This window comes from Phyllobates terribilis, unplaced genomic scaffold (genome assembly GCF_046119375.1).
Source record: "Phyllobates terribilis strain yellow unplaced genomic scaffold, ASM4611937v1 Scaffold_4__5_contigs__length_816908805, whole genome shotgun sequence".
Classification (NCBI taxonomy): Eukaryota; Metazoa; Chordata; class Amphibia; order Anura; family Dendrobatidae; genus Phyllobates; species Phyllobates terribilis.
This window is the reverse complement of record NW_027362764.1, coordinates 74877864-74905738: the sequence shown is the minus strand read 5'-3', so window position 1 is coordinate 74905738 and position 27875 is coordinate 74877864. Positions and strand designations below refer to the sequence as shown.

General features: G+C 41.9%; 1 protein-coding gene across 1 annotated transcript in view; it reads left to right on the top strand.

Annotated features, from left to right (window-relative positions):
* PIP4K2A (phosphatidylinositol-5-phosphate 4-kinase type 2 alpha) overlaps positions 1 to 17379 on the top strand; it is a 139397-nt gene extending 122018 nt beyond the window's left edge. Inside the window, exons 7-11 of the mRNA XM_073677504.1 lie at positions 4686 to 4724; positions 9827 to 9940; positions 10236 to 10479; positions 12378 to 12481; positions 16193 to 17379. Coding sequence (XP_073533605.1) covers positions 4686 to 4724; positions 9827 to 9940; positions 10236 to 10479; positions 12378 to 12481; positions 16193 to 16273 — 582 coding nt within the window. The 3' untranslated portion in view covers positions 16274 to 17379. The remainder of the gene's footprint in view (positions 1 to 4685; positions 4725 to 9826; positions 9941 to 10235; positions 10480 to 12377; positions 12482 to 16192) is intronic.
* The last annotated feature ends 10496 nt before the right edge of the window (positions 17380 to 27875 follow it).

Below are 27875 nucleotides of genomic sequence, written 5' to 3'. Positions count from 1 at the left end.
ACATAGTTGTTCAGGGGAAGGATACAAAAAGCTGTCTCAGAGATTTAACCTGTCAGTTTCCACTGTGAGGAACATAGTAAGGAAATGGAAGAACACAGGGACAGTTCTTGTTAAGGCCAGAAGTGGCAGGCCAAGAAAAACATCAGAAAGGCAGAGAAGAATAATGGTGAGATCAGTCCAGGACAATCCTCAGACCACCTCCAGAGAGCTGCAGCATCAACTTGCTGCAGATGGTGTCACTGTGCATCGGTCAACTATACAACGCACTTTGCACAAGGAGAAGCTGTATGGGAGAGTGATGTGAAAGAAGCCGTTTCTGCAAGCACGCCACAAACAGAGTCGGCTGAGGTATGCAAAAGCACATTTGGAGAAGCCAATTTCTTTTTGGAAGAAGGTCCTGTGGACTGATGAAACCAAGATTGAGTTGTTTGGTCATACAAAAAGGCGTTATGCATGGCGGCAAAAAAACACAGCATTCCAAGAAAAACACTTGCTACCCACAGTAAAATTTGGTGGAGGTTCCATCATGCTTTGGGGCTGTGTGGCCAATGCCGGCACCGGGAATCTTGTTAAAGTTGAGGGACGCATGGATTCCACTCAGTATCAGCAGATTCTTTACAATAATGTTCAAGAATCAGTGACAAAGTTGAAGTTACACAAGGGATGGATCTTTCAGCAAGACAATGATCCAAAACACCGCTCCAAATCTACTCAGGCATTCATGCAGAGGAACAATTACAATGTTCTGGAATGGCCATCCCAGTCCCCAGACCTGAATATCATTGAACATCTGTGGGATCATTTGAAGAGGGCTGTCCATGCTCGGCGACCATCAAGCTTAACTGAACTGAAATTGTTTTGTAAAGAGGAATGGTCAAAAATACCTTAATCCAGGATCCAGGAACTCATTAAAAGCTACTGGAAGCGACTAGAGGCTGTTATTTTTGCAAAGGGAGGATCTACTAAATATTAATGTCACTTTTCTGGTGAGGTGCCCATACTTATGCACCTGTCAAATTTTGTTTGAATGCAGATTGCACATTTTCTGTTAGTACAATAAACCTCATTTCAAGGCAGAAATATTACTGTGTCCAACAGTTATTACATATATCAAACTGAAATAGCTGTTGCAAAAACACCAATTTTTAGAAAACATTAAGCTTAAGATTAATAGGGGTGCCCAAACTTTTTCATATAACTGTATGCCCCCCGTTTCCTTTTATACGTGGTGCCCATCCCCATCCTGGTATGCCTGGCATCCCTCAATCCTGGTATGCATGGCACCCCTCATCCTTATCTTGGTTTGCATGGCACCCCTCATCCCTGTCCTGGTATGCATGGCACCCCTCATCCCTGTCCTGGTATGCATGGCACCCCTCATCCCTGTCCTGGTATGCATGGCACCCCTCATCCCTGTCCTGGTATGCATGGCACCCCTAATCCCTGTCCTGGTATGCATGGCACCCCTAATACCTATCCTGGTATGCATGGTACAGCAATCCCCATTCTGGTATGCATGGCACAGCAATCCCCATCCTGGTATGCATAGCACAGCAATCCCCATCCTGGTATGCATGGCACCCCTCATCCCTGTCCTGATATGCATGGCACCCCTAATCCCCATCCTGGTATGCATGGTACAGCAATCCCCATCCTGGTATGCATGGTACAGCAATCCCCATCCTGGTATGCATGGCACCCCTAATCCCTATTTTGGTATGCATGGCACCCCTAATCCCTATCCTGGTATGCAAGGCACAGCAATCCCCATCCTGGTATGCATGGCACCCCTCATCCCCGTCCTGGTATGCATGGCACCCCTAATTCCCGTCCTGGTATGCATGGCACCCCTAATCCCCATCCTGGTATGCATGGCACCCCTAATCCCTATCCTGGTATGCATGGCACCCCTAATCCCTATCCTGGTATGCATGGCACCACTAATCCCTATCCTGGTATGCATGGCACCCCTCATCCTTATCCTGTTATGTATGGACGCCTCATCCTTATCCTAGTATGCATTGTCCCCCTAATCCCCATCATGCTGCACATAAAAAAAAAAAATAAACACTCCTACTCACCTTTCAAGAGAATGCCAAGAGTGTGCAAAGCAGTCATCAAAGCAAAAGGTGGCTACTTTGAAGAACCTAGAATGTAAAACATATTTTCAGCTGTTTCACACTTTTTTGTTAAGTATATAATTCCACATGTGTTAATTCATAGTTTTGATGCCTTCAGTCTGAATGTACAATTTTCAAAGTCATGAAAATACAGAAAAATCTTTAAATGAGAAGGTGTGTCCAAACTTTTGGTCTATACTGTACATGTAAGTAAAAGAGAAAAAAAAGTCCCCAAATGTGGACAATCCCCTTAAAGGTGAATGAATAAGTGGCAGATTTTATAAGCAGAGTTGTGCAGATAAATTACGCCGCTGCTTACGGTTCCAAACAAGTGGATGAGAGTTTACAACATGAATTCCAGTGAGCAACAGGAGTAAAAAATATCTGACTGATTAAACAAAGCAAAACTAAAAAATCAGGTTTTTGATGGCCTCCGATACAAGAAGGTTTTTCTATAATTCTCTCTTCTGGACTTTTTCATGCAATCAGGCCAAGAAGTCTTCTGTAGGCAGACGTCTGATGGACGGGAATTGTGTCTATAAGTGAAGGAGGGATGAGCGGCTTTTATCCTGCAATCAGCAGCATCATGTTCAGTGCAAATTTTTGTGAAGTTCATGAATTATTTATGGGAGCTTACTCCAATCTCATCCTAGAAATAATGATTTATTCTAGATCCGCTCATCAATAATTTCTGTATGTTGAGTAAAAGTCAAATTCACCTTTGCAATTAAGTCATTGTATGGTCTATAATGCTTCTCTTTTGTAACGCAGAAACATTTTAAGGGTTCATTTTAACTGAATATGTATGTAGTATTAAAGTTTTTTTTTTATTATTATTATAGCCTTAAAGGAGACCTGTCACCAGGACAAATGTATCCAGTTTTTGCTCCTGTTTTATTCTCGTTGCTCCCCTGAGTATATTTTATTATTATATTATTATTTTTATATTATTTTTTATTATTCATTTTTATGGTCAATATTTTATTACTATATTATTGATTATTATTATTATTTTATTACTATATTATTGTTATTATTATTAATTTGTATGTTCTTTACTAAAAGGGTGTGGCTCAAAGGACAGTCCCAGAGATTCTTGTGAGCCACGCCCTCTTGGTAAAGACCATAAAAATAATAATAATAAAATATATAATTAAATATTGACCATAAATATATATATATATATATATATATATATATATATATACCTAATGTGTGTGTGTGTGTATATGTATATATATATATACCTAATGTGTGTGTGTGTGTATATGTATATATATATATATATATATATATATATATATATGTGTGTATATATGTAAAAAAAAAATATAAAATTGACCATATCAATTAATTAAAAAAAATATATATAATAAAATAAAATATTGACTACTCAGGGGAGCAGTGGGAATAAAATAAGAGCAAAAACTTGCCACTTTTGACCTGGTGACAGGTCTTCTTTAAGGGGGTTGTCCATATTTTTTTAAGTTAGCAGAAGTAAACTATACATAATTACCCTCCCCCTACTCCCCTACTATGACGGTTTCCATTGGTATCCGGAAGTGATGACATCCTGATCACCAGTCACTTGACCATGCAGCTAATCAGTGGCTTTAGCGATCAGGCCGCGGGTGATCATGACATCACCACCCCAGGTCCAGAGGAATCTGTAGCAGTGACATCTCTGGACCTGGTGGTGGGCTCCTGTAATATGGCTTGTATTTTTTTTTCCTATAAAAGCATAGCTTCGCTCTGTTAATTTAAAAAAAAAAAAAAGCGGAAATCCCTTTAATTATTGCATTACTATCTCTCCATCCATTCTTTGCCTGGATTTGGGCGCCAGAGTTTAAGAAGTTCTTTTTCTTCCAATAGATGGGGGTTCTGTATATGCCATAGACCTCGTTATACTGCCTTTGTGTATACACCATGAGTTACAAGCTAGGTGATGATTGTATATTGCCCTTTCTTAAAGGGGTTGTCTTCTTTCAGAAAACCTCTGTGTGGCAGCTTGGTTCATTATAAGAAAACAAAATAAGCTTTACTTACCCTGATTAGGTCCAGCTCTATGTCTCCTACGGTGTTTGTATATAAGCTCAGTGATGTCACATTGACAGCGCTGCAGCCAATCACTGAGCTCGGTGGCTTTGCTTATATAGATGGCACAAGTTGAGTGATAGACTTTAGCGCTGTCGACGTGACGCTGCAGCCAAATAACATAGACCCAGGGAGGGTAAGTAAAGTGTGATTTTATTAATTTTTATTTGTTGTACAATGAATTGAGCTGGTAGAAAAAAAGTTGTATGAAGGGTCGAAAACCCTTTAAATTAGCATTGCTGGGTATTCTTGCCTTACTGGTGACAAAAAAAAGTCTTGGCATGATATCAACTTTTATAATATATATCTATATATAGGGGGTCACAGTGGTGGGGCCTCCAGCGATCAACTATTTATCGCTTATCCTATTAATAGTGATAAATGTTCTTTGTAGGATTTATTCTTTAATATTGCTGGATATTAAAAATCATCTTAATGCTTTAACCATCATCCCTCCTTATAATTTTATAGGGATCCACTGTGGCAAGAGAAGCCAGCGACAAAGAAAAGGTATTAATTATTATTTTTACTAATGATAATCGGACCTTCAAAGAGGTCACCGACCTTTGGGGACAATATGTATATAATTTTTCTTTTACATAGTTGCATGTATTTGGGGCTGAAAATAATTTTTTCAATTGGGCTTCATTAAAACTTTTGCATCGTTTTGCTTTTACAGTCCTTTGTTTTCCTGTATATTCAACTTTTATATGGTTTATGGTCATAAATCAGCTAAGAGGAGCTAAAAAAAAAACAGAAAAAAGTTACAAACTCTGTGTCAGACCATCAGAACTAGCTCACTGGTGGACTCTCCGTTAACTCATTCTGCAGCCAGCAATAAACAGTGCAACACAGAAGCTACAAAAGGCAAACTTTTTAATGAAACCCAATTGCAAAAATGATTTTTAATCCCTAATACATTCGTTTAAGTGAGAAAAACATGTCCCGGACAACCCTTTTAAGGACCATTTTAATTGCTTCTCATGTCTGTAACTAATAGTATATTGTTTGTAGATCAAAGCACTTTGCTTTTCACTTCCAATGTTCCTCAGGATGAAGTGGCAGCGGGTCTAGGGAAAGCTCGGTGCCCTCTCAGCTTTTTCCCTGATTTTCTCCCAACTCCCCGGAAAGCAGAATTGTGTAATTATGTTTGTTTCACGTGGTGCCGGAGGAGACCACGGCTTTTCTCTTCTAGGAATTGCATGTGTTCCCGCACAAGAGCCCCTTTAACCCCCCCCCCTTCATGATCTGATATGTATGATAAATTGGTTTTGGAAAATTTTGTATTTTCCGCACTACAAAAGTGTCCGTATACATCAGATGGCTTCCTGCCAGAAATTTGCTTGGGTGACAGCTTCACATAAGTGGCCTTCTCCCAGCCAAGTTTTCACAGCTATTCAGTAAGTAGAAAGAGACACATGATTGTCTGGCAATAACGAATCCCCCAGCAAACAAATCAGAAATTCTAAAATAAAATCCCAAGTGTGAGAACCTCCAGACACACTACATTGTGAGATCATCCTGCCTTAGTTGTTCATCAGCATTTTCTAAAAATTATAGCTGATCCCCCATTCAAGTGACTGCAGTTGAACTGCAATACCAGACACAGCCTATATACCGATGTGGTGCTATTACTGGGAGCAGAAAAATCCTCTTTTCTAATACTGGAAAAACCGCTTCGTTATGTGCACACGCCGTCTTTTATATGCCAGCGCTTAAGGAAAATGCTGGTGATGATTTCCTTAAAGCGTCTTTTTGGATGGCATTGCTGCCGGCATATTTTATATATTTTTTTAAATCTATATATAACATAGTGGTGACTTCCAAGCAGAAATATACCCCTCTAAGTGTAAAGGCTCATTTAGATGTCAGTATTTTCCACATACAAGAAAAACGGACCAATTATTCTTGTCAGGAGTGAGGTTGGCCTGGAGTGAGGTTGGCCTGGAGTGAGGTTGGCCTGGAGTGAGGTTGGCCTGGAGTGAGGTTGGCCTGGAGTGAGGTTGGCCTGGAGTGAGGTTGGCCTGGAGTGAGGTTGGCCTGGAGTGAGGTTGGCCAGGAGTGAGGTTGGCCAGGAGTGAGGTTGGCCAGGAGTGAGGTTGGCCAGGAGTGAGGTTGGCCAGGAGTGAGGTTGGCCAGGAGTGAGGTTGGCCAGGAGTGAGGTTGGCCAGGAGTGAGGTTGGCCAGGAGTGAGGTTGGCCAGGAGTGAGGTTGGCCAGGAGTGAGGTTGGCCTGGAGTGAGGTTGGCCTGACTTGGAGAGAAAAAGTTTCTCCACCTTCTCTATTCTGACAGTCCATGAATATCGGACCACACTCGGATGTCATCGATTGCGGTCCGATTCTTTTTCACGGACCCATAGATTTGCATTGACGACCCTCAGATCAAAATCGGACATGTCTGATATTTTGGACATGTGAACAGCCCCATAGAATATCATAGGTACAAGTTCTATCTGTGAAAAAAAGAATAGCACTCGTACTAGAAAATCGGACGTGTGAATGAGCCCTAAAGCATCATAACTTTATAAAATGCATTGGTGTTTTTTTTTATACTTCTCTTTTGCAAAATTAAGTTCAGAGATTCATCATCAACCTGGAGATACTTTGGAATTTTGAGAAGTTTGCACAATTCTCTATGTACGATTTCCTTGTTAGCCAAAATGAATCTCACATTTTTTGGCCATTCGGTAAGTGAATATGATTGGTTGCTTTGGGTTGTTGCATTGTTTTCTCGCGCACGTGTTCTCCTGACCGTGCCCATATGATGCTCCACATTGTATTTATAGCTGATTGTCTCAAAATATGTTCTTGAGCAGTCATTCTCCACTTCATCTTATCCGACCTCCTACGGTTGACACATTCTTGCATCTGTTTTGACTTTTTCCCCTTCCCCCAGAAGATTCATTGTTCATTGATAGGAAATCACTCAGGAACCCATTGCTCAGACAGATTAGTCTTCTCCCCGGCATGTGAGGAAGCACTTAGCTCCCCGGTGGCCCGTCTTTTCAGAGGGGAGGTGCAGCTCCAGTATGGTCTAAAATTAGTGGTTTTAGTTCAGCTTACTTCTTTTTTAGCACTGACAGTCTGGGCACGGTGCCAGGACGTAAGAAGTCAGCTGTTCAGTGGAGAATAGAAAATGGGAAAAAAAGGGTAGGACACAATCCCTCCAGTACAGGCAGGACACATTCCCCCCGGTACAGGCAGGATACATTCCCCCCCGGTACAGGCAGGATACATTCCCCCCCGGTACAGGCAGGATACATTCCCCCCCGGTACAGGCAGGATACATTCTCCCCCCAGTACAGGCAGGATACATTCCCCCCCGGTACAGGCGGGATACATTCTCCCCCGGTACAGGCGGGATACATTCCCCCCCCGGTACAGGCTGGATACATTCCCCCCCGGTACAGGCTGGATACATTCCCCCCTGGTACAGGCTGGATACATTCCCCCCCGGTACAGGCTGGATACATTCCCCCCCGGTACAGGCTGGATACATTCCCCCCCGGTACAGGCAGGATACATTCTCCCCCCAGTACAGGCAGGATACATTCCCCCCCGGTACAGGCGGGATACATTCTCCCCGGTACGGGCGGGATACATTCTCCCCGGTACGGGCGGGAAGAATTTCCCCCCGGTTGCGGGCGGGACGCATTTTCCTTCTTGCAGGCGGGACGCATTTTCCCTCTTGCAGGCGGGACGCATTTTCCCTCTTGCAGGCGGGACGCATTTTCCCTCTTGCAGGCGGGACGCATTTTCCCTCTTGCAGGCGGGACGCATTTTCCCTCTTGCAGGCGGGACGCATTTTCCCTCTTGCAGGCGGGACGCATTCTCCCTCTTGCAGGCGGGACGCATTCTCCCTCGTGCAGGCGGGACATATTCAAATAGTTAACATTTTGACATCATTTTGTGTTTACAGCTCCCATGCGGAGCTATGTGTCTTCATGGTATCAGACAACAAATGAGCCATGCGTAGTCTAATCCTGAAATACATATTTTTTTTTTTTTGCAAATTTACCAAATGAATTGGAGGACTGCAGATGCAGAGTATAATTGTAGGATCAAACTAAACAGGGTTTGTTAGCATGAAAACACATAGCCCTGCATAGGAGCTGTAGACACAAAATGATTTCCCGTTCAGAAAATCTTTGCCATCCCTGGTTGCAGTCTGTTATAAAAAACAAACAAACCGTGCTTTACTCACTGTCTCCGGGTCCAGGGATGATTTTCTGGCGCTGCTCCTGGTGTCTCGTTTTGGCTGTGGCGCTGATGTCACATCAACAGCACGGCAGCCAAGCAATGAGCTCATTCGCTTTGCCCATGTAGATGGGATGCCCCTGCCTGAGCCTCTGAGTTAATACTGGACACCAGAGCAGTGGCAGAGACTTTGCGCTGGACCTGAGGACAGTGAATAAAGCACAGTTTTGTTTTTTTTAAACAAACTGTAGCTGGGGATGAAGATTTTCTGAAAGGAGACAAACTCTTCAAGACCTTGTGCAAACTTGCTACATTTTTCATTTTCGGTACATGAGGAAAATACTTGCAAAGGTGGACATGCACTAAGGCAGAGGTCCCCAACCGCCGGTCCGCGGACCAGGACCGGGCCTTTGGGGTTTTTCAGCCGGTCCGCGGCGCCGCTGACAGCTAGCTCCGCGGCCCTGCGCCTGGTCAGAGCTCGCTCTGTGTGGATTTATAATGTTTTCTGCCATAGCCGTGACAGCTCGCAGCTCCCGGCAGAGAACATTATGCAGGACGGGGTGGGGCGTCGGGCGGGTCTTAGTGACGCAGCCCTCCACAGCACAGCATGGTACCTGTTGTACGTCACGGGGCGGGTCTTAGTGACGCGGCCCTCCTGCACAGCATGGTGTGTTCCTGCCGGGGTGGGGCGGCAGGCTCTCCTCACTGACACGCCCCCGGCAGAACATGTTATGTGGGGCGTGCTGGGGCAGCAGACTGGCTTCAGTGACGCGGCTCCCGGTACCGGTGTTCAGTGTGTAGTGCTGCTAAGCAGCAGCGCTGTATACACTGACGCTCAATGTACAATGCTGCTACTTAGCAGCGCTGTACACCGAGGTCCCGCCAGCATCCTCCCCATACAGCTCCACCCCTCCATAACCCCATCCCCATATGACCAAAGCCCCGCCCCCACCCCCACCGGGCCATGGAAAACTGGTCTTGCTTAAAGCCGGTCCCTGGTGCAAAAAAGGTTGGGGACCTCTGCACTAAGGGACTTAATTTTAAAGGGGACTGAATAGTTATCAATTATGTCCAAGGACCCTTTCATGTAGAATAGTTGTGTTTTAAAGTTATTTTGGGCAGTTTAGCCCAATGTATATTTGTTCTGAACGAGGAGACGGGAGAAAGCAGCTACCACACACTGCTGGTGGCAAATTATCTTCCCTGGGATAGGGCAGATTGAAATCCAAGTGCCCAATCCTCTCCTTCCCTGAGTCAGGATGCCCCCATACACATTGGATAACAGGTTTGGCCGGCTTATCTATGATACTAGTTTCTAGTGCATTGTTCTCATAGAGTATCATTACTGCAGACCGCATCATCTCATCATGTAAAATCCTACATAGATTCAGAGATTATTCTGCATTTTCTTTTAGGCCAAAGAGCTACCAACATACAAAGATAATGACTTCATAAATGACGGTCAAAAAATCTGCATTGATGAAAATAACAAAAAGATGTTCCGGGAAAAGCTAAAGAAGGATGTCGAGGTGAGACTCACTGTTTTGTGTCTACGCTAGAAGAGGTACTGACGCATTTTGAGCCTGTTGACTACTTAGAGTCAAAAAAGTGGCAACAGCAATGGTATCTTCTGGATGAGCTACTACAAGGGCACAGCAGATCCCTACATCTAGGATAGGATAATATATGGGTCACCAATTTTGGATTCTTGCCTATTGGCCTCTTGGTCACTGGTGACCATTGTGATCAGCTTAATGTCAGGGAACCCGAAAAAAGATTCCCTTTGTGTTCCCTCCTAACTAGTAACTGTATTTTGGTTTCTAGTTTTTGTCCCAGTTGAAGCTGATGGACTACAGCCTCCTGGTGGGTATCCACGACGTGGAAAGGGCAGAGCAGGAAGATGTAGAGAGTGAGGACAACGACGGTGAAGAAGAAGGAGAAAGTGATGGAACGCACCCGGTGGGCACTCCACCAGACAGCCCCGGAAATACATTAAACAGCACAAAGCCACTTCTTCCTGGGGAGTTTGACCCAACTATTGATGTATATGGAATAAAAAGCCATGAACGTAAGTTCTAATCCTATATAACATTATTTTTTTTGTTCAGCCCATACCTGGGATGGCTCGTGTAGGATAGGTAGTGTTCATGTCTAGTGCAGACATATGATTATTGAAACCTTTATTGGTCTTTATGTGATGATATTACCAAGGTCACATATCCTTTTGTATGATTGATTTACTGACGTCTTTTTAACGTAGATTTTAATGAAAATATTGATTGATTATTTCCTCATTCATGTAGGTATATTTATTGTTAGTTATTTATTATTGATCCTTTTTTGGGGGTCAATAAATTTGGTAGCAGAGATTCTTTGTGTTCTTGGTGGGGTGAGGTGACTTGTGTCATTTTCATCTGGTTGTCTAACTAATCATGGACATATTTTCTCTTGATAATCTAATAAAAATTCTGATATATTCTTTAATTTTTCCCAGTGGTTTGGGTTGTGGCACTAGGTCTCTATAATACCCATATTTTTGGTGTAAGGTCTAGCGTATATATGGGCCATTTATTTATTTTATTTTATTTTTGGAGGCTTTATACTTTTACGTTCCTTGTAAGATTTTACTATTATAATATCACTACCTTTGCCAGTAAAAAAGTATAAATATCAGGGGGAAAGATGGATTTGTATTGCTGACAAATATTAGAATTTCTTTATATGATTCGGTGACCTCTATTATTATATATTCTATTTAAAACCATAGTGGTACATAGTATTTTCCCTTATCTATTATTTTCTGATTGTACATTTTATGCACAGGATTATCAAGGTAGTGTTGCTTTCGCATAGTAACCTGTAGTCTGAAGATTGACGTCTATGGGTGACTGCTGTGCGCATGCTCTGTGATTTGTGCAGAGGTCATTGTGCAGGGCGTGGGGAGGAAGTGATCTGTGGCCATCACATTTTATCAATTATTTTCAATTGATAGAGGCTGTTACCTTCCATTGTAATCCTGTCTGTAATTATAATGAGACTGCTGAAAAGTCTTCTGTACAGAATATGAAGTATCAGGCTATTACGAGGCTCAGTGGCTAGTGGAAAAAACTGCAATGTTTCCGGAAGTTTTATTATACATAGTGACCTGGGAAATTTAAAAAAAACAACTTAAAAAAATGTTGCATACTTCGTCGTCTAATTTCTAGACAGTGCAAACTTCAAGTAAAAGGTCTTAAAATTTATCAAAATGATCCGAGTAGTTCACAGGGTTTGATAAATCTGGCGCGTCTTCAGACTGTATAGTCCGTGTTTACGCCGTCTTTTAGTTCGCTTACTTTGCGCCACAATTTTGGTGCATTTTTTGGCATATAATGTTGCATTTTAGACCACACTCACTTTTCATAAAGTCACACCCATTTCAGCAAAGCCTAAAACACATAATAAACATAGGAAAAGTCAGGAAGGACCGTTTTTGGTGCAAATTCTGCTGCAGTTAGCTCTCTAAATCTCCTCCAATTTTTACAAGAAAACGCAATTTAAACAGTAATTTTCTAATTTTACATTTCCATTAACGTTGGAAACTGGGACTAGAAAAGACCCTTTTTTTTTTTTTTTTATTATCATAGTGTATAATGATGATGGGAGATGATGAGGACATGCACTAGTGTTTTTGCAGATAATAAATCATTATGATTATAAGTGATCCATGTCTACAGCCCATAATTTTGATATGAAGACAACAGCTGTATTCACTGTAAACTGTAAAATGATGAGATTTACAGTCATAATAATCTATATAAATTTATTCAGCTTCAAAGAAATCACGGACACCTTTTGTTACGGACAGTGCAAAAAAGTGCCCTATTTTTACGGACTGTCCTGGATTTTCTGTTCACTTCTCCGGGACACTGTTATCACACTTGAAATGCTGAATAAGAAATAACTTTTTTGTGTGTTTCTTTACAGATGCTCCCAGGAAGGAAGTCTACTTCATGGCCATTATTGATATCTTAACTCACTATGATGCGAAAAAGAAAGCAGCACATGCAGCAAAAACTGTTAAACATGGAGTAAGTATCATTGAAGAGATGGGTTAGGGTTGGGATGAAGACTGTGGTAAGGTTTGGGATGAGGAGGGACTGGATCGGGGTAAGTGCACAGGTGGTGAGATGTGATCTGGAGAGTAGAGAGGAAAGTTGATCTTCCGTAATGGTGGAGAAGCTGGTTTTGGATAACTAAAACTAAAGGGCATTTACCTTTACCCATTCTTGTTCCTTACGAACCTCTAATGCCCCATTCACATCACGCTTTTTTGTTTGCGTTTTTATCCCAGCGTACACGTTACGTGAGTCTATAGAGGTCTAGTAGTCAGACAATTCCCAAAGATTTCCTATCAACCTCCTCTTCCTATTTTTTTTGCAGTATCTCATACTGCAAAAAAATCTATATAATAAACTATACTATTCTATCCAGCTTCACAATTTTTGGGTACATAATGTTATGAGGGTATCGGTCTGTTTTAAAGAAAATTTGAGTATCTTAGGCTATGTGCACAAAGCTTTTTGGAGTAGGTCTGCTTTAAAAATCGCCTTTAAAAGAGCTTGAAAAACACTTTTAATTATTTGTATTGTTATACGACTCACTGGTCATAGGTTCAGTGTTTTGAGATTGTTTTTTTCCACCTTAGGATTTGAAAGATGTAAGAAAAGTACATGTCTCTTCTTTTAAGTGGCTGCTGATGGAATCCGCTCCAAACTAGACACTGTCCAATCAAAAGGCTGCTAAAAATAACACTCCCGAAAAATAATTCTTCCCCAAAAAAAAATCTTCAATTCCGCTTCAGGAAAAGAAAATCTCCAAAAATTTCCCAAAGAAGGAAAGCTTCCTAAAGCGGTTTCCACTAGAAAACTCCATGTGCACATACCCTAAAACAGTGGTCTGGGATTTTAAGAAAGTAGCCTAAGAGGAGGATGGTGCGAGGTATAAGAATATCCATAACCCACCTGTGAAATCCCCACACTTGTGATCACTGCTGATCCTGCAGCGATGACTTCATGTGCATCATTCACATGACAGCCAATCAGTGGTTGCATCGATCGTGTACGTGACATCATCAGTGGGGACCACTGGAACAGTGGGTAATTTAATGGCTTAGTAGAAGTTTTTATTTTGTAATATTCTCTCCTTTTAGGCAACTTTCCTAAAATCTCCCTTTAAAGAGGACCTTTCACCAGTTTAACTCGCCACCTCATGAAAGTGGTTGCAGAGCTGAATAAAATGTAGATTATATTTTTCTGTATCTCCATTGCAGAGATATTTGTTTGTAAAGTTTAGATTCTAATTTATGCTAAGTCAAATAATTCTTATCTGGGTGCATGTATTCCTGAAAAAGAACACTCCTGTGACACATGCAATGACACACAGCTCTGCTTTCCTCCATAATTTCTGCACATACAGTCTAGAGCAGAGCTATGTGTCATTGCAAACACCTCTTGCAGCTGTCATCTCAGCTCTACTTTCAATCCCCCCATACAGGCAGTGGTGTGGGAGTAGATCTGCAAGAGGTGTTTGTAATGACACAGCTCTGCTATACTCTACATTGTAGTCAAATAATGTAGAAGAGCAGAGCTGTGTGTCATTACTCATTTCACAGGAGAAATACTGTACTAACCTTCTCTGGGGGGGCGTGTTCTTTTTTTCCCCTTGCATGACGCTTCCTACTTATGATTGGTCAATGTCATGCTGGAGAAAAAGTACACGCCCCCTGAGAAGAATCTCTGATGAAACCTCCTTGGACTTACCAGAAATTAAAATCTGAAGTTTGCAAGCTAATATTTCCGCAACGGACAGAAGAAATAAAAAATAAAATGAAATCTGTTTTATTTAGCTCTGCATCCACTATTCAATGATTTTACCAGTATAAAATGCTAAAACTAGTAAAAGATCCTCTTTCAGAGGAGTTATGTATTGTATGTTTAGTGGGGGTTCTAGTAATGAAATCCTCACCAATAAAACACAAAAAGGCGGCACCCTGTCCTCTGTTGTACACATTAGTACAGAGAGGAGAGAGCTGTAGAGCTGGTTGGGGGGGGGTACTCACCCTTATAGTGGTGCAGAGAGGAGAGAGCTGCAGAGCTTGTCGTGGGGGCAATCACCCTTATAGTGGTGCGGAGAGGAGAGAGCTGCAGAGCTGGTTGTGGGGGCACTCACCCTTATAGTGGTGGAGAGAGCTGCAGAGCTGGTCGTGGGGGCACTCGCCCTTATAGTGGTGGAGAGAGCTGTAGAGCTGGTCGTGGGGGCACTCATCCTTATAGTGGTGCAGAGAGGAGAAAGCTGCAGAGCTGGTCGTGGGGGCACTCGCCTTTATAGTGGTGCAGAGAGGAGAAAGCTGCAGAGCTGGTTGGGGGGCACTCACCCTTATAGTGGTGCAGAGAGCTGTAGAGCTGGTCGTGGGGGCACTCACACTTATAGTGGTGCAGAGAGGAGAGAGCTGCAGAGCTGGTCCTGGGGGCACTCACCCTTATAGTGGTACAGAGAGGAGAGAGCTGCAGAGCTTGTCGTGGGGGCAATCACCCTTATAGTGGTGCAGAGAGGAGAGAGCTGCAGAGCTGGTTGTGGGGGCACTCACCCTTATAGTGGTGGAGAGAGCTGTAGAGCTGGTCCTGGGGCACTCACCCTTGTAGTGGTGCAGAGAGGAGAAACCTGCAGAGCTGGTCGTGGGGGCACTCGCCCTTATAATGCTGCAGAGAGGAGAAAGCTGCAGAGCTGGTCATGGGGGCACTCACCCTTATAGTGGTGCAGAGAGGAGAGAGCTGTAGAGCTGGTCATGGAGGCACTCACCCTTATAGTGGTGCAGAGAGGAGAGAGCTGCAGAGCTGGTCGGGGGGCACTCACCCTTATAGTGGTGCCGAGAGGAGAGAGCTGTAGAGCTGGTCGTGAGGGCACTCACCCTTATAGTGGTGCAGAGAGGAGAGAGCTGTAGAGCTGGTTGTGGGGGCACTCACCCTTATAGTGGTGCAGAGAGGAGAGAGCTGCAGAGCTGGTCCTGGGGGCACTCACCCTTATAGTGGTGCAGAGAGGAAAGAGCTGCAGAGCTGGTCATGGAGGCACTCAACCTTATAGTGGTGCAGAGAGGAGAGAACTGCAGAGCTTGTCGTGGGGGCAATCACCCTTATAATGGTGCAGAGAGGAGAGAGCTGCAGAGCTGGTTGTGGGGGCACTCACCCTTATAGTGGTGGAGAGAGCTGCAGAGCTGGTCGCGGGGGACTCACCCTTATAGTGGTGGAGAGAGCTGTAGAGCTGGTCGTGGGGGCACTCACTCTTATAGTGGTGCAGAGAGGAGAGAGCTGCAGAGCTGGTCCTGGGGGCACTCACCCTTATAGTGGCGCAAAGAGGAGAAAGCTGCAAAGCTGGTCATGGAGGCACTCACCCTTATAGTGGTACAGAGAGGAGAGAGCTGTAGAGCTGTTTGTGGGGGCACTCACCCTTATAGTGGTGGAGAGAGCTGCAGAGCTGGTTGTGGGGGCACTCGCCCTTATAGTGGTGCAGAGAGGAGAGAGCTGCAGAGCCGGTCATGGGGGCACTCACCCTTAGAGTTTATCATAGATGCAGAAAGTGAGCTCCGAATTCAGTCATCAGTGAGGGTTTTAGCGATCTGCGATCACAAAGCAGACATTTATAATTGGAATACCCTTTTAAATTTGCAGCAAAGGTCTAGGACAATCTCTTACAGATTTCATTGTTTCCTGTTGTGAAAACGTTAATATTTTTTTTGCTTTCAGGCAGGTGCGGAGATTTCCACTGTTAATCCCGAACAGTATTCTAAGCGCTTCTTGGACTTTATTAACAACATCCTGACGTAACGTCTTCTGACACCAAAACGGATCTAGGAGACGAGACAGACGTTCTTGCAATATGGGTGGAAAGACAGACGGACCGGGCTGTAACTCATGCTCACCATGCAGACAAAGACCCCAGGCAACTTACATCTTCTGGCCAAGATGACATGTGTGGGGAAATTACTAATATCCGTCGCTTCCTGGCATAGTCCTAGTTATTTTTTTACATGTTTTAATTGAAGAAGGAAATTTTGAATCTGCTTTACAAAATTGCACAAAAAAAAAGTATAATGCACAGATGCAAACCACATTAAATAAATGGATGAAGTATATGGACCCCACCGGAGAAAGGTGCATGTGAAGCCTGTATGAACCTGTAAACTGTAGATCAGTTTATTTTATTTTTATTATTTTTTTTATTAGATTTGTTGAGTCAGTATTCAATGCAGACAATATAACCGGAAAGAGAACGCGCAAGATCTGCACACAGAAAAAAAAAATCACTAACGTGAACTGGTGCACCTGCAAGAACCCCGGTGGCGGAATTATAGGATTTGGGATGGAGCAACTTTTTCTTTTTTTTTTTACATACAAGAGACTTCTTAATGATGATTATTGGGAACGTTGATGCCATAATGACAATGTACACGAGTCTTTACACTTTTGCCACAATAATCTGCACTTCACTTTGTCCGGGGATTGCATTGTCATTTTTCGGAGGTTTCTCTGTACCATCCACTTAAATATTACTGGGACATATCTGCTTGCATAGTTTTAGACAAGTAACAATAACCTGTTGATTCTTCTATAGTTTTCCAACAGGCGAGGAGATTGATAAAAGAACAACTGTTTACATTGTAACTGGAGGGCATTTCTCTTCATGTTCCCAGTCTGTGATATCCATGTCTGTATCCAGTATGTTCAATAGACTTTTTTCCATTTATGTGTTACAAGAAAAAAAAAATACAGCATCGAACAATGAAGTGGATTCTGTGTCCGGGCACTTTTAAGGTCTTGCTAATTTTTTGTCATTTTTTGTCCTTTTGAAAGGCTTGCAAGGGTACTTTTCCCTAATTTCTGTTACAATATTACAAGTAAATTAATAAAAATAACGTGAAACCATATAAAAACCACTCTTACTGGAGACAAAGTATCGGGATTTTAAAGGGTTATTCCCATTTTTATAGATGGATATTGTCATATAGTGCTTGTAATAATAAGCATTTTTACAATTTACTTCTTATTAAAATTTGAAGCCGTTCTTGAGATATTAACATTTTTCTTTTGTTTACACCTTGTTGCCCGGGAGACCGACCACTTTCTGCTGTCTGGTCTGTAAGCATGGCGCTAAAGCTGGCCAGGATTTAGAGATAATGGCAAGCTTCAATGATCCTGGCCAGCTTTAAAACAGTGCTTACAAGCATAATAGAAAACAGCTTGTAAGCATTGAGCATGATCTGCTGTCTAGCCAGGGTGGTCTGTTTCCAAGGCAACTATCTGTAAACAAAAGAAAAGTGTTAGTATCTCAACAACGGATGAACATTTTAATAAACAGTAAATTGCAAAATTGTTTCTTTGTGCATTTACTATCCGATATTACCCCTTTATGAAGACTGGAATAACCCTTTATAGCTCAGTTCCATCCATTATGCAATACACATGAACAACCTTGTACATACAATACACTAGAAATCCATGTTCTTGGTGCAAAGATATATCCAGATGAATATATATGCCAATGAATCTTTTACTTAAATTTCTGCAATGAAACTGCAAGTATTATTATATTACCGCTGATTGTTGGGATTCACATTGGATGGGGGGAGGGGGGCCGCCACTTTCTTATGGATCATTTACACTGGCCGATCTCACGCCGGTAATACAATCATTCTGTCCCCATACAGTATTATGTTATCAGCAATCATTATGACACGGGGTGATGTGCTGCCAATAGCAATGATGTTTTTTGCCAGTATGAATGATCTGACCACCCGACAATCGAGTGTTTTTCTTATAAGCAGCCAGCTAGAGATAAAGCCATGACAATGTTTTTTGGGTTAAAAGAGATGTTGAGAACAGTGCCACATCTGTTCATTGGTCGTGTTTGACAGACAACAGCAGTAATGATTGTAAAAAAAAAAAAAAAAACTTTTTTCAAATCCTTGACAACCCCATTAAGCATAAAGAATCAGAATATATTTATGACCTATCCACAGTGGGGGTCCAACACCCAGCGCCCCCCCAACGATCAGCTGTTACAAGCTCAGGCTGTACTGAGCAGCTCCATTCAGTGTGTAGTGGCCGCTCCTGGGTACTGCAGAACAGTTCTTACTCATCAGGGGACGGTTCGTTAGAATCCTAATTAGCAGGCAGCAGTTTAATACCCGGAAACCTTCATGAAAGGTTCCCATTATATATCATATGACTTAATTGTTTTACAATATTTCATAGTCCTTCCATTGTCAGTCTCTGATACCTAGAGGCCAGCTGCCGCCCCTGCTACATTTTCTGTTTTATTTGGTGATTTCCTTGCTGGGCTTTTACTGTACAGTAACATTCATATAATAAGAGGAAGTAATGTTTTTGGGGAACTCGACACAATTTTGGGCATTAATTCCACAGCATGGATCATATTACTAAAACCTCCCATTATCGTATGTGTAGTGCTTGTATTTACATCACATACATCCATGTGAGCACTGCAGGCAGTCACTGGTCTTAGTGGTCTTCCACTATGCAAAGCCAAATCCAGTGATAGGCTGCAGCAGCTACGCGCTGGCTAGCAAAGACTGGGAGGACTGGCGGAGCATCAGCACGAAGAAGAAGTAAACAGCGTTTCATTCATTTTTTTTACACCCTTTTAATAATTCGTTTGACTTGGACCGCCCCATCAGCCTAAAATGTCATACACCAGTGAAGAAGTGATTTGTATTTAACTGTACAGAAAAAGGAGATAAGATATAATTTAGTGTCTTGTTAAAGTCTCTAAAAACCCCTATACAAGGGAATTAACATCACCTGTACCCGCTGATATTAGCAGGCTCATCCGAAAGTCTGAAAGTCTCCGCGGGCAGATCAGGATCCGGTATATCCAATTTTGATCTGGCAATCGCTGCCTGGCAGGGCCGCTCCTGTGCATGACAGAGTTAGGAGAGATAACTATTGGTTGAACCATTTTTCAGTTATTGTGTAAGGCGTTTAGTAAGAATTAATGATCTTAAAGAGAAGCGGTCATCAGGCTTTTATAACAAAAACTAATCACATGTACAGTACAGACCAAAAGTTTGGACACACCTTCTCATTTAAAGATTTTTCTGTATTTTCATGGCTATGAAAATTGTACATTCACACTGAAGGCATCAAAACTATGAATTAACACATGTGGAATTATATACTTAACAAAAAGGTGTGAAACAACTGAAAATATGTCTTATATTCTAGGTTCTTCAAAGTAGCAACCTTTTGCTTTGATGACTGCTTTGCACACTCTTGGCATTCTCTTGATGAGCTTCAAGAGGTAGTCACCGGAAATGGTTTTCACTTCACAAGTGTGCCCTGTCAGGTTTAATAAGTGGGATTTCTTGCCTTATAAATGGGGATGGGACCATCAGTTGTGTTGTGCAGAAGTCTGGTGGATACACAGCTGATAGTCCTACTGAATAGACTGTTAGAATTTGTATTATGGCAAGGAAAAAGCAGCTAAGTAAAGAAAAACGAGTGCCCATCATTACTTTAAGAAATGAAGGTCAGTCAGTCCAAAAAATTGGACAAACTTTGAAAGTGTCCCCAAGTGCAGTTGCAAAAACCATCAAGCGCTACAAAGAAACTGGCTCACATGAGGACCGCCCCAGGAAAGGAAGACCAAGAGTTACCTCTGCTTCTGAGGATAAGTTTATCCGAGTCACCAGCCTCAGAAATCGCAAGTTAACAGCAGCTCAGATTAGAGACCAGGTCAATGACACACAGAGTTCTAGCAGCCGACACATCGCTTCAACAACTGTTAAGAGGAGACTTTGTGCAGCAGGCCTTCATGGTAAAGTAGCTGCTAGGAAACCACTGCTATGGACAGGCAACAAACAGAAGAGACTTGTTTGGGCTGAAGAAGACAGGGAATGGACATTAGACCAGTGGACATCTGTGCTTTGGTCTGATGAGTCCAAATTTGAGATCTTTGGTTCCAACCACCGTGTCTTTGTGCGATGCAGAAAAGGTGAACGGATGGACTCTACATGCCTGGTTCCCACCGTGAAGCATGGAGGAGGAGGTGTGATGGTGTGGGGGTGCTTAGCTGGTGACATTGTTTTTATTGAATTTTAATTTATTCAAAATTGAAGGCATACTGAACCAGCATGGCTACCACAGCATCTTGCAGCGGCATGCTATTCCATCCAGTTTGCGTTTAGTTGGACCATGATTTATTTTTCAACAGGACAATGACCCCAAACACACCTCCAGGCTGTGTAAGGGCTATTTGACCAAGAACGAGAGTGATGGGGTGCTACGCCAGATGACCTGGCCTCCACAGTCACCAGACCTGAACCCAATCGAGATGGTTTGGGGTGAGCTGGACCGCAGAGTGAAGGCAAAAGGGTCAACAAGTGCTAAGCATCTCTGGGAACTCCTTCAAGATTGTTGGAAGACCATTTCCAGTGACTACCTCTTGAAGCTCATCAAGAGTGTGCAAAGCAGTCATCAAAGCAAAAGGTGGCTACTTTGAAGAACCTAGAATATAAGACATATTTTCAGTTGTTTCACACTTTTTTGTTAAGTATATAATTCCACATGTGTTAATTCATAGTTTTGATACCTTCAGTGTGAATGTACAATTTTCATAGTCATGAAAATACAGAAAAATCTTTAAATGAGAAGGTGTGTCCAAACTTTTGGTCTGTACTGTATATAAAGGTGCTTTAATGCTGAGTGAATCCTCACCTTTCTTGTAGAAATCCGTTTTGCGGTTTTAGAGAAATCCATAGATGAAATTGTATGCTAATGAGTCACAAGTGCAGTGGGCGGGGCAGTGCACCTACAGCTCTCCTGCCTGTCGCCCTATTCCCCGCCCATTGCCTGAAACATCACTGACCTATCCATCAGAGACAGGCAGTGGGCGGGGAATAAGCAGGCAGGAGAGCTGTAGGTGCACTGCCCCGCCCACTGCACTTGTGACTCATTAACATAACAATTTCATCTATGGATTTCTCTAAAACAGCCAAATGGATTTCTACAAGAAAGGTGAGGGTTTACTCAGCATTTAAGCGCCTTCATATACATGCCATTAGTTTGGAATATAAAAGCCTGATGACATCACAGATCCCATTGTACCTCATGAGGCACGTATAATTGAAAAATAGATGAGCCTTTGATCAGTGTGCAGAAAGAAGATTTGAGAACATTTGTTGATACATATTTCAAATTAAATTTGACTATTTTATTACACTGCGCCCATTGACGCTGTTTGATGGTTAGAATATTCATGCAATAATGCCGGAGTATATGATCAGAATTCAGGGCTCCTATGGTGGGCTACAAAGCAGGGACTCGTGAGACACCGGTGGGGAACCTCTGCATCAGATGAACGTCTTCTTAACCCATCTCGCGTGTAGGAGCTGTCCTGACTCCTCCGATGGTAGAAGTTGGAAGAAAAGGATCAAGCATGTTTGATTAAAGGTACCAAAAAAAGCTTCATCTCGGAGGTGGATCTAGAACGATGCCACAAAAAGCTTTACCTCGGAACTAAATGTAGAATGATGCCAAGAAGTCTGTCACTTCATATCACATTACTTATCGCATATTCTTATCTATATATACAAGCTAACATCTACACCAATCTTCTGATGAATGGAATATTCTAAAGAGAAGGACTTATTACTTGGGACAACCTTGTATTCAACATAATATAATCTAAGCCTCATCCTTTTTTTCTCCACATCTACTGTTCATGGCTTATTAAAGAGGACCTGTCACAAATTCAAAAGTGACTAGTTTTTGCTCATATTTACTTGACCTAGTGACATGTTCTTTTAACTAGTTTAGAGTTTCTTTTCAGCTATTTTTAGTATTTGGCACCTAATGAGTTGATTTTCATTAAGTCCAAGTGGGTGTTATCAGATAGTTTTCACTGGGGATGTGGACTTCTTCCCCTTGTATGAAGCTGACCAATGATAAGCAGGCCTAAACACACAGGAGAAAAGAACATGCCTCCACCTTAACTTGAATCATGTTTTTCAGTGTGATATGTATGGCAGACAGCCTTGATCTTCTGGTCTAACCTCCTGCATGATTAGAAAGTTATCTGTTCTCTACTCTCAGCACCAACACTGTTTATCCAGAAATATGTCAGTATCACACTTATGTCTGTTGTGCTCACAGCAACTTGTACTTGCTCTGCAGTAAAATCAGAGCAGACTGGCCTGAGCACAGCAGACATAAGTAAGATTACTGACACCCTTGGCATCTCATCCTTGAACAGGCAATGCAGAGGTAGGGGCAGTACAACAGAGGTCACAGTGCTATGAGAAGAGGAGAACTGATCGAGGCATTTGTAAAGTGACACGGCTAAATTCAGCTGCATTGCCCTCTCTCCACCCCCTTCCCCACTGACTGCTGCAACCTTGTTTGAAACATGTTAGTGCAGGGAGTAGAGCACAGATGACTTTCAGATCATGCATGAGGTTAGACCAGGAGATCAGAGCTGTCTGTCATATGTCTCACACCGAGAGACCAGCTGTAAGCTATTGGGGGCATATTGTTTTTTTGCTATGTGTTGCTCCCTGGTTATTATTGGTCAGCGTCATACAGAAGGAAAAAGTTCAAGTCTCCAGTGAAAGCGATGGGCTAACACCCACTTGAACTTGATGAAAGTTAACTCGTAAGGTGTCAAATACTTTGATTGCTAATATCTTCTCAACTAAGAGGCTGAATTATTTTTTTTTTTTTAAAAAGAAAACATTTTATTCCACTATTACATTGTGTCCAGTTCTACCTGAAAAATTTGGTTGAAAGTCCTTATTAAGTCTTCAATCCATGTACACAAGAGGGTCGGTGTTTCATTGATTTAGTGGTAGAACCAGTGATATGGACATTTCTCCAAAGTGTCCAAGGAGGCGTTTTTCAGCATAACAATGCCGGACTGCATGTTGCTCGTACTACTGTGAGCAGCCTGCATGGCGTAAACGTGCTATCATGACCTGCAGCATCTTCAGACTTTTCTCCCATCGAGTACATCTGACATCATTGGTCAGCAATTGCAGAGGGAGCTGCCAGCTACAGATCTTGATGATTTACCCAAGCGCATTCAGCACAGCAGAACATTCTTTAGACAACCATTAATATCCTCACTGATAGCAGCCAAGGCTGTGAGTGCGGGAATTTCTGCACGTGGCGCTCATACTCCATAACGAATAAATTGGGATCTTTTGAAAATGTAATTTCCATTTTTTTCATCATTTGCTAATTATTACTTATTACTAACATATCTATCCATCCTGTGAGTTCCATAATTCCGCAAATTTTCCTTCTTGGTGTTGCAATTTCAATGTTGAGAAATATATAATGAAATAAAGCAAAAGAAACCAGAAAAAAAAATATTGCTAATACTACGACATGTTCTGGAGGAACTGTTACAGCTCATATGACCTATGCCTATGGTGGAGCAAACATACCTGGCCACAAGAGGGAGACAAACAACCTATCTTTCTGGCAATGAGTAACAGATGACATTTCCGGTTTTGATCATAAAATTGACAAAAATTTATAATAAATGTTTTTTTTTCCGATTTTTAATAAATTAAGATACCTTTGAAATTAGCAATAATTATACTGTCTCTATGGTCAAGATCACATCCCTGATATATATATATTTTTTCATAGAATTTGTATGTTCTTTCCAAACTTGGAACATGAAACTTTTCATCTAAAAAATGCTATTGGGTCCATTAGCTGTGTATAAAATTCTCTTTGTGACGCTCAACGGGTGCAAGAAAAGATGCCGCTCTTCTCATCTGTAGAAATTGAGTGATACTAATGCTAAATATACAGTAAATATAATATAAGAAATATAAATTTAAAATTATAAATCTAATAACTATAAGATGCATGCCATATGCAATCTGGTACTATCTTTCTTGGCGTTCTTGTGCCGAAGCTGGACCCCTTCCTTATATTGGCTCAATTCTAGTTGAAGATGCGAAACATCATAAAAATATCTTACAGCTCAATATTAATTTTTCATAATTGCTGCCATCTTTCTGGTGACCTAACCAATAGTGTCACACAAGCAACTTTATATATATGACTCTCCACCATCACATTTATTGGACTTTTAACAAGCAGTCAAATAATATTAATGCTTTTCCATCACACACATGTATACAACACCTTACAGGGGTTGTCCAATTTAAACTTATCGAAATGGTTCCATTGTCAGGACGAAGAACTGGAACGTTACAGAACACCCTCCAAAATCAGCATGTCTTCTGTGTGATGTAGTAATGAACCGTATCCACCAGGGGGAGAGCTGCTTGTTCCAGTGACTGTGGACTCTGGCAAATAGAGGAGGATCCACAGCAGAGGATTCAGATGTTCTAAGTGGACATTCCAAAAAAGGGTGTCCAAAAAAGACACGTAATGACATTATATGTTAAGGTATAAAAAATAATTAAATTGCAGAAGCACAAAAAGCAAACTCTTGCAGAAACATGGTAAGATAAAGACCATGAAAAATATATGTGCCCATGTCCGGTGAGGCCTTGTAATTGTACTCTGATACTCCAACACATTAGAAGGAATAGCTGCAGTCCTATGTAAATCCACAAATAATGGATACTGATACCTTGATGAGTTATGCCAAATAATAAACTCAGCTCTGCTTGATCAAACATTTTCACACATTTATTCATGTGATTGTTTTCCTTGTTTTTTTTTTTAATGTGCACATTCTAGATTCAGACTGACGGCAGCAAAACCACAAAGGGACACATATGGAAACGAGTAAAGAAACGTGTGAAACAAAGCAGAATGTGTGTTAAACCTTAGATTCCTGAAAGTGCCACTCTTTTATCTGATGACAGCTTTACACCCCCTAGGAATTCTCTAAAGCAGCTTCATCAGTGAACAGTAATGTCTCATCAAGAGTTCATTTATGGAATCACAAACTTTAAGAAATTCTTTGCAGCCATTAGGTGTGTTTTGCAGTGTCAATGTTGGTACACGGTTCCATATGCTGCTGAGCCCTTTACCACAACTGTTCTAAGCCTGAATGTGGAAGGAACCAAGTAAAGAGAAATGATAGTCCATTATTACTTTGAAACATGTAGGCCCTGAAAATTGCTAGAACCCTGAAGGTATCCTCAAGTGCTGTTATGAAAGGCATCAATTGATATAATGAAACTGGCCATCATGAGGACCACCCCAAGGAAAGGAAGACAAAAATTACCTTTGCTGCAGAGGATAAGTTCATCAGAGTTACCAGCCCCAAACACTGCAATTGACAGCACCTCAGTTAAAAGTCCTCATAAATGATGCACAGATAAAAAGTAGCAGACACATAGCTGCATCAATTGTCCAAAGGAGACTGATAGAAGCAGCATTTATGGTTCAATTTCTGCAAAGAAGCTACGACTGAGGACTGCGAACGAGAAGAGACGACATTGGACCAAGTAATACAAGCACTGGACATTAGATCAGTGGAAATCTGTACTGTGGTCTGATTAGTCAAAATTTGAGATGGATGGTTTCTAAATGTGTAGTGCCTGTGTAGTGCCCACTTTGAAGCATGAAGGAGGAGATGTGATGGTATGGGGTTGCATTGAGATTGAAGGCACACATATCCAGTATGACTACCACAGCATTCCGCAATGATATACCATCCCATCTGGTTTCCACAGATGACCATCAGCTATATAGCATCAGAAAAATGACCCATAATACATCTCTAGGCCGGGGAGGGGCTATATGACCAAGAAGTAAAGGGATGGAGGCTGCTTCGGATGACATGGCCTCCACAATCATAAGCCTCAACCCAACTGAGATGGTTTGGAATGAGTTGGACACAGAGTGAAGGCAAACCAGCCAACACGTGCTCAGCACCTCTGGGAACTCCTTCATGACTGTTGATAGCCATTTGAGGTAGCCATTTGAGGTAACCACCTGATGAAGTTGCTGGAGAGAATGTCAAGGGGGTGCAAAGCTGTATTCACAGTAAATGGGGGGAACTTTGAGGAATCTAAGGTTTTACACATATTCTGGTTTGTTCCACATCAGTTTCTTTACTCCTTTGTTATATATGTGTTCCTCCGTTGTTGTTTTTTTTGCTGCCTTCAGCCTGATTCTACAATGTGCACATTGCAAAAAAAAAATTTGGTACCACCTTGCTTTCCACAGATTTCTGTTATCCAATGATCATACATTTTCTGTAGCCAGGTGATACTACATTTTTACCCAAGGAGGTGCCGAGCCATTGATTAAGCATTTAAACAGTTCATTTCAAGTGAAAAGGGTTTTGGCAGGACTCTCACCAAGTTTCACCATTACAAAAGTGGGATGACAGACATAGGGAATAGCAGCAATACATGTTCAGGTGACGACCGCTTTGCACTTTCTGGTGCTTCTACAGGCCTGGAAAAGCACTGTGTGAACAAGCGTGTCCAAAATTTTGACTGGTTAATGTATAAGGTTCTTATATCTCTTTTTGGGGTTAAGTGCGTTCACCAAAAGTCACTGATCAGTTGGATCATAAATGGTTCCTGTCCTTTAAGCAGCTAATCTTGTGTAACATGTCAGTAGTTTACAGCCCCTCAATCACAAGCCGTAAACTTGTTAGCCCAAAGACCACTGATGGCCGATAAGATAACACCTTTTGTGTTTGGCCTATCACATTAACTTTACATAGAGAGCTAGTGTCTATTCAGCTGTTTTATTATCCTGACATAGACTTTTGATGCTAAAAAGTTTTTTTTCTCAGTCTTTCTGCTGAATATTGAACTTTAAAGGGGCCTTACATGGTGCACTAATTGTCATCTGTCGTCAACCTTGTGTGTTAGGATATGCATGATTTATTACACTTTCCATGTCCAAAAAGAAAGAATTAATATTAGTGGTCATTCAAATTTTAATATTTTTTTTTATCTATTTGCTAACACAGTACAAAGATATATTTTTCCTCTATTAGTGGCAAGGGATGTGTTTCCTTTGTGTTCACATAGCCTATACATTCAGAGTAGCTGACATATAGCAAATAGATGTGTAAGGGGTAACGTTTCTCCTTGTGGAGAGTGATATACCGGCTCTGGGATGCCAATGTAAGGAGGCTTATTCACAGTGCAATGTTCCTCTGGGAAATTTAATATGCAAATTGCCTCTTCAGAGAAAAAGAGGACTTGAACTCTATAGCGCCACCGATTGGAAGCAGCAATCCTGCAAGTCACAATAAACCCTTTAATGAGTCGTGCAATATGACTTAGGATAAAAGCCAAATCAGAATCCCAATTTGCTGACACTGTGTTTCGGGCTGCTGGCCCTCTTTTTCTCTGAAGAGGCAATTTGCATATTAAATTTCCCGGAAGAGCATTGCACGGCGAATAAGCCTCCTTACCTTGATGTGCCAGAGTCCGTATGTCACTCTCCACAA